The sequence below is a fragment of the Daucus carota genome, chromosome 6 (genome assembly GCF_001625215.2).
Source record: "Daucus carota subsp. sativus chromosome 6, DH1 v3.0, whole genome shotgun sequence".
NCBI lineage: Eukaryota > Viridiplantae > Streptophyta > Magnoliopsida > Apiales > Apiaceae > Daucus > Daucus carota.
Genome location: NC_030386.2, coordinates 22,693,984 through 22,705,260, shown reverse-complemented (window position 1 = coordinate 22,705,260; position 11,277 = coordinate 22,693,984). Strand labels below are relative to the sequence as shown.

General features: G+C 33.2%; 1 protein-coding gene across 1 annotated transcript; it reads left to right on the top strand.

Moving 5' to 3' along the window:
* The first annotated feature begins 180 nt into the window (after positions 1-180).
* Positions 181-4,180, top strand: LOC108225276 (uncharacterized protein At4g38062). Its single transcript, XM_017400108.2, has 2 exons — positions 181-387; positions 1,203-4,180. Exon 2 carries the CDS (start codon positions 1,238-1,240, stop codon positions 3,998-4,000), a length of 2,763 nt encoding a protein of 920 aa, XP_017255597.1. The 5' UTR covers positions 181-387; positions 1,203-1,237; the 3' UTR covers positions 4,001-4,180.
* The last annotated feature ends 7,097 nt before the right edge of the window (positions 4,181-11,277 follow it).

Here is an 11,277-nt window from a genome sequence, read left to right as displayed (position 1 = left end):
ACTCGGAATCTTTCATTTGGATGTAATACCATTCATAAAAAATATGCGAAACTCAATATATAATTCTTTCAAAATTTCGATTAACGATAGAGTGATATTTTTGATACAGATTTTTCTAATGAGTGATACATTTGGACGAACGAGTGACCTACTTATATTTATCCCCGGAATCACAGATTCCATCCAAATTCCAACCCCAGACAATCTGAAAGCTCATAACATTCTCCCGCTCCCCCAAATATTTAAAATCAACCCCTCCCCGCCCTCTCTCTCGTCCCAAAATTCTGTCTCTCTTGCTTAACATCTCTACTCAACACATATATACATCATAATACACTGTCGATATCTCAAGGAACGAATCGCAAGACCAGAAAGCAGGGCTAAGAGGTATGTTTCTTCATTCTTCTTCTCTTTTCAATTTGCGTTTATTTCAAACTGAATCTCTACCTGCTTTTATCTCTTGTTTTTATGCCTAATTCATTCTAATTTCGTTAAGTTTCCAAACCCTAATTCACATATATTGGAGTTAATTACTTTATAGCATAATTTATTCACAACGAAAATTAAATTGTATGATTGCTTTTAATTCAATGTAACAATGTGGCGATCCCTAATTTCTCGACATCGGGTGTTTATCTGCTATTCAATAAAACAAGTGGCGATTTTTATGTTAATAATCATTTCTGTTGCGGTTAAAGCTTTATTTGCTAGCCGAGGGAGCTATTTTTAGATTCTCGAATAACAAGACAAGGCAATAGCCCTCTTTGTTAGTGTTCATTTTGGTATGCATTTTGCATATTGCTGAGGTCGCGTAGATTGTAACATTTTTGTTTACCTTCATGTTATTGCTTTAGTATATGTTTTAGGATCAATTGATTGATCTGTAGTTACGATTGAGTTTTTACAAGTTGTTCCAAGGTAACTTTGTGTTTTATGATTTATAATGCTTTAGAAACTATGTCAAGCATGTTAATTGACCATGTGGTTACATTGGAATTGTTTTGTTGTAATTTATACACATTTTATTGTGAAAAATTGGATAAATTTCATATGGGGTTAATATTGTGTCGGTCCATGGAATAACTTGACCTTGTTTTTGGTTATAGATGACTTGTTATTTGTAGTTCTTGCATCTTAATTGTATTTTAACAATGGTTTGTGCACATTAATCAGCTATTTTGGATAATTTTTGTATTTCTAAGGAAGTTCAAGACCGCAGATCAGAAAGGAGGGGGACATGAATGGAGTTTGTGATGAGCTGGATGAAGTTAGAGCAGAGCTTGAAAAGCTCAAAGAGGAATGTCGGTCTAAAACAAAGCTCATTGATAGTTTGAGAACTGCTCATAATGAACAGAAGAGCAAGCTTCAAGGAGCAATGGCGCAGATTGAGGAACTGGCTCAAGAACTTCGTGTCAAGACCGAGGAGATACCTGAACTAAAGAAACTCTATGAGGAACTCGAGTTGAAAGTCCATGAGAAAGAATCACTACTTCGGCACCTCAATTCTGCAAATGAGAAACTTCGAGCAGATTATGGTGCGAGATTTCAGAAATTAGAAGCAGAGAACAAAGAGTTGGCAGCAGCTTTAGATGAAGCAACAGAAAGAATCCAAGATTTGGAACTGAAGGATCGTTCTCGAAATGAGGAAGTAGAAGGACTCAAGAGACTCATATCAAATAAACAAAAAAAGTTTTTTGAATCAGATCAGAATGCCATTGAAGATAAAGAAGGGAAACAGAAAGAAGTCGTGATACTTCGATTAGAGGACGAAAATAGACATGTTCAAGAACAGCTGAAGTGGAAGAATGAGCAGTTTGCTCATCTTGAAGACGCTCACAGAAAGCTTCAAGAACAATTTAGATCTTCTACGGTTGATTGGAAGAGGGAGAGATCAGCCCTCATTGAAGAAATCTCTTCATTGCAATCAAGTTTAGACTCTCAAACTAGAATTTCAGAAACACTTCAGACCCGGTTGAAGATGTGCAACCAAGCCTTAGCTCATGAAGAAAGCAGAAGGAAAATTTTGGAAGTGGAGGTGTCTGAACTGAAATCACATTTTGAAACTGCTTTCTCAAGTTCTCATGAGACGAAAACAAATTCTGATCACTTGACTTTCAAAAGAGATGAAGAAATTTCAAACCTGAGAAATTTAATTGGAACAAAAGATATCAATTCCAAAGAGATGGAACACAGAATTGCACAACTTGAGCAAGAGAAGCAAGGATTGAAAGATTCTTTAAAAGAGTCTGAAATCAATAATGCTGAATTGACCTTGTCGTTGAAAAAACTTGAATACAAGATTCAGGATTTAGAGCAGTTGCATGAGAACACTTTGATTAACCTACAAAAGAAGGAAGATGATCATAGTTATCAGATAGAAAAATTGACAGAAGTTGTTGAAGGCTACAAATCTAAATTGAAGGGTAAAAATAAAAAATTACAGGAACTCCAGAATGATCTGGATGGTTACTGTTGTCTGCTGGAGGCTCAAAGTGAAGAGATTTCTACAGTGATGATGATTATGAAGTCAGAATATTCTGCAGCTTACTTAAAGCTCATTAATGAAACATCTGAGAAGGATGTCCGCAACAAAGAAAGTGAAGAAAAGGTTTTACTTTTAACAACGCAACTGGAGATGAAGGATAGTGCCTTTCACAGTCTTAATCAAAAGCTGGAGAAGAAAAATGAGGAAGCAACATCACTTGTCGAGAGGGTTAAGTCTTATGACTGCATGGAGCAGCAGTACATTTTTATGGAGGAAGAACTTCAAAGGCATAAGAAGATGCTAGCTGAATCATCTGAAAACCAAAATTGCTTGAAAAAACAAGTTCTGAACGTGGAAAGTACATTGAAGATGCACCATCATGAGAGTAATAGTGCTTTGGAAAAAGCAAATGCTGAGTTGGCTAGGAGAATATCTGAAGTTAGTAATGTAGAAGCTGAGCTGCAGAAGTGGAGATCACATGCGGAAAATCTAGATTTATGCCTCAGAGAAAGCCAGGAAACTTCTTGTGCAGAAAATATATGTCTTAAAAGCGCTGTCAAAAAACAAGATGAAGAAATATGCAGCCTGCAGCAACAAATTGCATCCCTAGAATCAAGGCATGCTGAAAAAATAGATGCAATATTGAAGGCTTTGGAGGCGGAGAAAGAACACTGCATTCGAACTGCAGAGGATGATCGCAGCACCATAGAAAAGCTTCAACTTGAGATCTTGTCTTTGACACAAAATTTTAGTGCAAGAGAAATGGACATTGTGCACGCACAAGAAGATGCAGTAAAAGCCCTTGAGCAAGAGAAAAACAGCTTATTACTCATCATTAGAGATAAGAACCAGTTAGTAGCACATTTGTCAGAACAGGCTAAACTAACAGAGCAACATTTCACTAGTACCTTTGTCTGTTTAGTAGATAAACAGATTGAGGTTGATTTTCTCAGTGAATCTCTGGACAAGACAAGGAACTTGAAGAAAGCAGAGATTGAGGAAAAGGAGAAGATAGGCACAGCCTTGAGGATGGAAATCAAGAATTTACAGGAGAAACTGGTTGATCAAGAAGAATACTTACTTCAGATGGAACAAAAAACAGAGCAGCTTGAAGCTTTACTTCAAACAAACAACAGTGAAATCATAAAATTGAACTATCAATCTTCATTTGAGCAAAAGCATCTTGAGAGCCTGGTCAAGGAATTGGAGTTACAAAAAGGAGCTTTGCTGGAAGACATCACAAAACTATCCGCGCATAGGGATGATCTGCTGACCCAACTTGATCGATTCCTTGAGCAAATAGATGTGTTTTCCGGTAAAGATTTGGAGTTGGTGGCAAAATTAGAAAACATTTCACATACTTTTGAGGAAGAGAAAAACAAGGAACTGGAAAGTTTAGCAGATAGTGGGCTCAATAACTCTCCCAGCAAGATTGTAAAACAATTACATATATCAGAAGATGGAACTGGAGGGACTATTGAGCAAAGGTTTCCATTAAGTGAGCTCAATTTTTAGATGCTATGTTCAACAGAAAAAACATGTACTTCAGAAAGAAGTTGATTGTAAGCACCATTTTTATTGCTTTTTAGTTTGTACTGTGATAGTGTGTACTGTGTAGTAGCTGTTTTACATTGATTTTTCTTGATTAATGTGATCAGACTGATTCAGTTTTTCCTAAAAAAGAAGTTTTATCCACTTTTAAGTTATTGGCTGATTTGCATAAGCATAGAAAGTCAGGCCTAAACATAGTACTCCCTCCGTCCCATTTTATGTGACCCTTATTCCTTTTTGGGACGTCCCAAAAAGAATGAACCTACAATACTTACTATTTTTGAACACTACTTTTCAATATTACACCCACTACTTTCTTCCACTATCTCTTTTCTATAATAATATAAACACTATTATACCCACTATCTTCCTCCACTATCTCAAATCTATTATTAAATATTGGTAGGTCCCACCACTTTACCCACTTTTCAACTAAACTTACTACATTTTTCTTAATCTCCGTGAAAGTCAAACCAGCTCACTCTTTTTGGGACGGAGGGAGTATAACACTACTGCTGACTTGCTACGTGAAAGATATATAAATATTATACTCCCTCTGTCCTTCTCACTCTGTCTCATTTATTTACGTTACTTTTCGGCACGTTTTTCCACACTCATTTAAAGTATAGTTCTGTAATATATCTTTTTAATTTTTTTTCTTTAAATAAAAATGTGATATTTAAACTTGTATTCAAAAAAAGAAAATTTTAGAAATTTTTTTTAGTGGGATTTGTTATAAATTTTAGTCAAATTTTAGTGGAATTTGATATAAATTTGCTGTGCTTTTAGTGGGATTTGTTATAGTTGTAATTAGTGTTGTAAAAAGCGGGAATCGGATATAATCGGTCAAGTCACGGGATAATGATTAATTGGATTGATTTGGAATTAATCGGATGATTAATTGAATAATCGGAGATTTTAATCAGTTTGGTGAGCTATGGAACGTGGATTAATCGCGATTAATCACCGATTCAGAACAGAGGTTGTAATAGTATATATGAAAAATGATAATTTTTTTTGAGTAGATTATAATAATATCATTTCACAAGTCCTAAGAATGTGAAAGTAATGGAAGGGTGTTTGGCTGGCCTTATAAATCCGAAGGAGCTTATTCATATTATAGGTTAATCTTCGATTTATAAATTAAAAACTGAATAGTTGAAAATCCTATATATTTTTTAGGGAAATTCCTAATGGTACCATTGTAGAATTGGCTTTTCCAAATGGTACCAATGACTATTTTGGGCTTCCAAGTGGTAACACCCAACTTTTGACTTCATCCATCACATACCACTCCGTTTAGTTAACGTTAATAAAACGTTAATTCATTGTGATTTAATTAAAAAAAGGGGAAAAATCTCAAATTGGTCACTGAAGTGAGCCTGTAGTATCAAAAATTATATCGAACTCAACGGGGTCTCATCCGTACCACTTTAGTAATGGATAATGACATGTGTGTTAGTTTGACTGTTTGACCAAACAGAAAACTGATGTGACGAATATTTGTTTGCCAGAGTGGCTGCCAGATGTCCCTCTTTACGTCTACGTGGATTGTAACATTACAAATGATTAAATACCCCATCCTCTTTTCTCTTCTTTTTCCTCTTTTCTCTTCTCTTTCCCGATGTGTATATATATGGATATTGTTGCCAGTGATATACTGTTGCCAGTGAAGCCAGGCTAAATGGAGCCTCAGATTATGTCTTTGTAAACAGGGCCTTTTGATCCTTACATTGCAAGCTCAAATACCCTCACTCAGGCCACCAAGCTGCATGCCAACAAACAAAAGCACAATATTTATATTTACTACTCCCTCTGTTTTTTACGTTTGAATTTTTGGCACACACTTTTAAGTATTTTGACCGGATAGTTAAAAATATTATTTTTGAAATTTTCTTTTTCTTAATAAAAATATATAATCAAAATTTTTATTCACAAAAAAAATCAATTAAAAATAATAATTTTTACTAGCCGGTCAACCCACCTAAAGATACGTGCTCAAGTCAAAAGTGACATATAAAAAAACAGAGGGAGTACTTATCAGTATTTATTAATCTTAATTATGATTCTCAAAAGCTTGAATTTTTATGATATCACGTAATTATAATTATTTCTAAATTTGTTAATATAAGATTAACTAATTCCTTTATATCGATAAAAAAACTAATTTATTTATAAAAGTACTTAAAATATTTAGAATTAATCATAAGATTATGTCATTTTAAATTATTTAGTTTCAATAATTTATTTTTATATAGATAATCGGATATTTTACCCCCGTCCAGTTTGTTATATTTGGATAGTGCACGGAATTTAAAAATTTTGTATAAAACAGTAAGAAAGATAAGAAAATGGGTAACAAGATGGGATCTATTAATATTTTAATATTGGGTTAATTATCAAACTCATCACTAAAGTGGACAAATGGTATCAACTTCATCACTGATCTCCACGGGGTCTCAGGTTGCTCACTAAACTCGCTTAATGGTATCAAACTCATCACTGTTGTTAAAAAAAAGTAACGGAAGTTAGACGGAGTGACAGATTGGCGGTTGACGTGGCACATTAATAAAAAAGACTGAAGAAAAACAAATGAAAGAAAATAAAAAAAAGTAGAAAATAGAAATGCCACATAATTTGAAGTTTATATGAAAATAAAGTATGCAAACTTTTTATTAAATTAATTTTAGGATATAATTATCTAAATAAATGTATCGAACTAAATTTTAATATATAATTAACTAAACAATTAAGATTAACTTTTATGTTTTTTATTAGATTATAATTTTTTTTGAATAATATTGAATTTTTTTCTCTTTTAATAAATTTTATTTATGTGAATATTATTGTTGGCAAAAAGATATTTCCAATTTTTTTTATATCACCAACTTTTTCAAAATTTTAAGAAAAATCTAAAGATAGAACATAAAGAAATTCATTTCGATTTTTAACACTTCTATTTCTTTTGGAGTTTCTCGTACCAAACAAAAACATAAAAATAAATATATGTAAATTTAACATATAAAGCAACATACATTGTCCAAATCTTCAAAAACAACACATAATGTTTAAAAATATTTTTTTGCCAACAACAATATTCACATAAATAAAATTTATTAAAAGAGAAAATATTTCAATATTATTTTCTTTCATTTGTTTTTCTTTAGTTTTTTTTATTAATGTGCCACGTCAACTGCCAATCTGTCACTCCGTCTAACCTCCGTTACTTTTTTTAACGGCAGTGATGAGTTTGATAGCATTAAGCGAGTTTAGTGAGCAACTTGAGACCCCGTGGAGATCAGTGATAAAGTTGAACTTGAGACCCCGTGGAGATCAGTGATAAAGTTGATACCATTTGTCCACTTCAATGATGAGTTTGATAATTAACCCTTTTAATATTTTATTTATTTTTCTTTGATACTTTCAATTTCGATGAAAAAGAAAAGAAAATGGGTAAAAGGATTTTTTTATCTAATCTATATATCTAAAATTACCCGTTAAAATCAAAACGTCAATAAAAGCAGTAGTTAATTAATAAATTTGAAAAGTGGATAAGTGAAAAGTGGCATTCCATGTAGGCATGCCATGAGGGCTATGGTTCATGCAAAAATTGATCCACATTCTGTTGTAAGCACATGGTATTCTGTTAGGACATACAAATATTCCTATAGTTTTAGTACTAATCCTATACCTGACAAGAACCAATGGTCTGCCTATGATAATCTACCTACTGTCATGCCGCCTACAATTAAGAGAGGGATCGGGAGACCATGTAGAAACAGAAGAAGGGAGGAAGGAGAAGATGAAAAGGGGAAAAGAGCAAAAACTGTCAAATGCACTAAATGTGGCTGCCTAGGCCACAATGCAAGAACTTGTAAGGGAGGGTTAACTGCAAAAGAAAAGAAGGCAGAAGAAGGTGGACCAATGATAGTTAGACATCCCAGAATTAGAGATCAATCCAATGCGGCAAAAGCAGCCAAGGCATCGCAGAAAAAGGCAGCTCAAGATCAGGCAAAGAAGGCCAAGACATCTCAGTCAACTGAAGTTTCTGTTTCTTAATCACAGCCTCAAAACACTTCTTAATCAGCTAGAATTATGTTGCATATTTTGCTTAATTATTCATGCAGACTTGTTGCATATTTTGCTTAATTATTCATGCAGACTTGTTGCATATTTTGGGTATTTTAATGCAGACTTGTTCAATATCTGGATATTGTAATGTAGAACTGTAGGTTGGTAACAGTATTTTGGAGGGAAAACTCTTCTGAAATTGTATTTAACGTTTGCTTAACATTTCTCTAACAGAGTGTTATGTGTTGGAAGAAGTCAATAGTTCAATGTTACCGTTTGGAAGACCAAAATAGTGGGTGGTACCACTTGGAAAAGCCAAATCTACAGTGGTACCATTAGGAATTTCCCAGCAATTACGCCGGGGATTTACGGGATGTGGGAAAGGCAGAAATGGTCATTGTATTATACCGGGGATTTTGTTGCTGCGAATTCGTTGATGTGTTGGTTACGTGGTGTTAGCCTGTATGTATAAATGTTTGGTTTCTGGGTGGTTGTTTGCTTCTGGCCGCTGGCTTATTTGAAAGAGTGGGTTGTGATTTAAGTAGTTGAGTGTTGTGATTTAAGTGATTTAATTAACGGGTTGTCTATCCTGTGCCCTCATGGCACAGGTTAACCTGTCATAATTGCTCTCTTTTTCTGCAACAAGAACTACCTTTCTCTCTCCTTTTTCAAGTGAAACAATCGATTAATGTTTCTTGATTGTTGTGTTTTCTTTTTTAACCACATGCTTTACTCTTTTTACAAATTATATTCAAAAAAAATATTGTTTAAAAATTATAAACAATTAAAATTTTATTAAATACTAACTATATATTCACTTCTGATTTATCTTTCAAAATTTTATGTTTATAACAAAATGTAATATTATTTTAAAAAGGGAAATCTACAAAACTACCTACCTTTTCTTTAATTATTTACAAAAATACTACCTTCCAGAATTCTTTTTAAAAATACCTTTTCATAAAATCTTTTTTTCAAAAATACTGTTTGCAACTTTTGCAACCTCATCTGCAAATCCAGGCGGCGCCAGCCGTGTTGCAACCTCTTTTGCAACTTCATATGCAACCAAATTCCTGATTTCAAGTTCCAGTTTTCAAATGTCGTTTTCGACCTCATTTTCGGAATCGATATATATATATATATTCCGAAAATGAGGTCGAAAACGACATTTGAAAACTGGAACTTGAAATCAGGATTTGTAATTGCATATATGGTTGCATATGGTTGTATTCAGTTGCATATGGTTGCATTCAGTTGATTCTATTGTAATCTAATGGCCCCGCCAGGGGCACACCATACATCTGTTGTTACTTACAGTTTTCAGTTGCATTTAGTTGCAACTGAGGTTGCAAATGAAGTTGCAAAAGTTGCAACTGCAGTTGCAAAAGTTGCAACTGTTGCAACTGCAGTTGCAACTTTTGCAACCTCATTTGCAACTTTTGACTGCAGTTGCAAAAGTTGCAACTGCAGTTGCAACTTTTGCAACTGCAGTTGCAATTTCATTTGCAACCTCATTTGCAACTTTTGCAACCTCATTTGCAACTTTTGCAACTTACAGTTTTCAGTTGAACTAGTTGCAATTGCAGTTGCAACTGTTGCAACTTTCCATTTTTATTTGCAACTTTTGCAACCTCATTTGCAACTTTTGCAACCTCATTTCCATTTTTATTTGCAACTTTTGCAACCTCATTTGCAACTTTTACGGCTGCGCCGCCCAAGGTTGCAAATGAGGTTGCAAAGGTTGCAAATCGTATTTTTGAAAAAAAAAATTTATGAAAAGGTATTTTTAAAAACAATGAAAAAGATGGTAGTATTTTTAAAAAAATAATTTTACAGATGGGTATTTTTAAAAAGATCCCATTTAAAAAATGTCAACATAAACTAATTTTTTATCAAATTTTATATGACAACTTAATTAATTTCATCCCACAAATAATAACGAGCCCCCCTGCATATACATAAATTTTCTAATAAAAATAACCTTCTAACTAATTTTTTTATTAAATATCAAATTGGATGATTTTAATTAAAAAATTAATGTATATGCAGGGGGGCCTCGTTATTATTTGTGGGACGAAATTAATTAAAAATTGTCATATAAAATTTGATTAAAAAATTATTTTATGTAGACATTTTTTAAAATAAATTATATTTTATTATAAATAAAAAAATTTGAAAAATAAATCAAAAGTAAATATATAATTATTATTTAATAATATTATAACTTGTGTATACTTTAAGAATACTATTTTTTAGAATATAATACGTAAAAACAGTAAAGTCAAATACATTACTTAAATGGTTAAAAAATAAAACACAACAATCAAGAAAGTATAATTAATGTGAGGTGAAAAAAAGAGAAGAGAGAGAGTCCAAGTTGCAGAAAAAGAGAGCAATTATGACAGGTTAACCTGTGCCCTGAGGGCACAGGATAGACAACCCGATAAATATATTAGTTATCAAATATGCAAGTTGCTATGATCATGTGCTGGTGGGTGAGCAGATTAACATATTTAGAGCATCTCCGATGGAGGGTGTTAACTAAGGTTGCTTAAAATGACACATCATCAAAAGTACTATTATTTTATCTTCTGTCTCTTTATTTGTACTTTTGGCAACTCTTACATAAAAATTTGCTCCAATGGTTGGCAACCAAAGTTGCCACATTAAATAAAACAAATATAAGTTTAAAAAGATAGAGAATTATATGCTTTAGGGTGATATACACACTTTTTTCCATTTTAGGAGGGTGCCAAAAGTTGGCAACTTTACTTGGCACCCCTTCTACTCCAATGAAGAGCCAACAAGAGTTCCATGCCACGTCATGCCACATGGCACTTTGGCACTCTTTTTAGCACTCCCATTGGAGTTGCTCTTATGGTTGTGATAAATAAAAACTCGCCAACGTCAAAGACAGTAGCCACTGCCTGTGTTTGGTATAAAATTTTATTGTTCTTTTTTGTTTTCTTTTTAATCCAAGATGATCAGGGGGTGTTTGTTCACACCTTTTAGTCCAACTTCTGGTTTATAAGTTAGAAGCACTTATTTCTACTGTTTGTGTAAAAAATAAGAAGCACTTATAAAAAATTAGGAATGCTAGCTTTTGTTTCAGGACTTCTACTTATTTTCCAAATACTTTAATCACTTATAAGTCTTAACTTGCTTCTAAC

Bases quoted from the DNA above. Each gene is read 5' to 3' on its own strand.
- LOC108225276 (XM_017400108.2), top strand. From the start codon at position 1,238: ATGAATGGAGTTTGTGATGAGCTGGATGAAGTTAGAGCAGAGCTTGAA.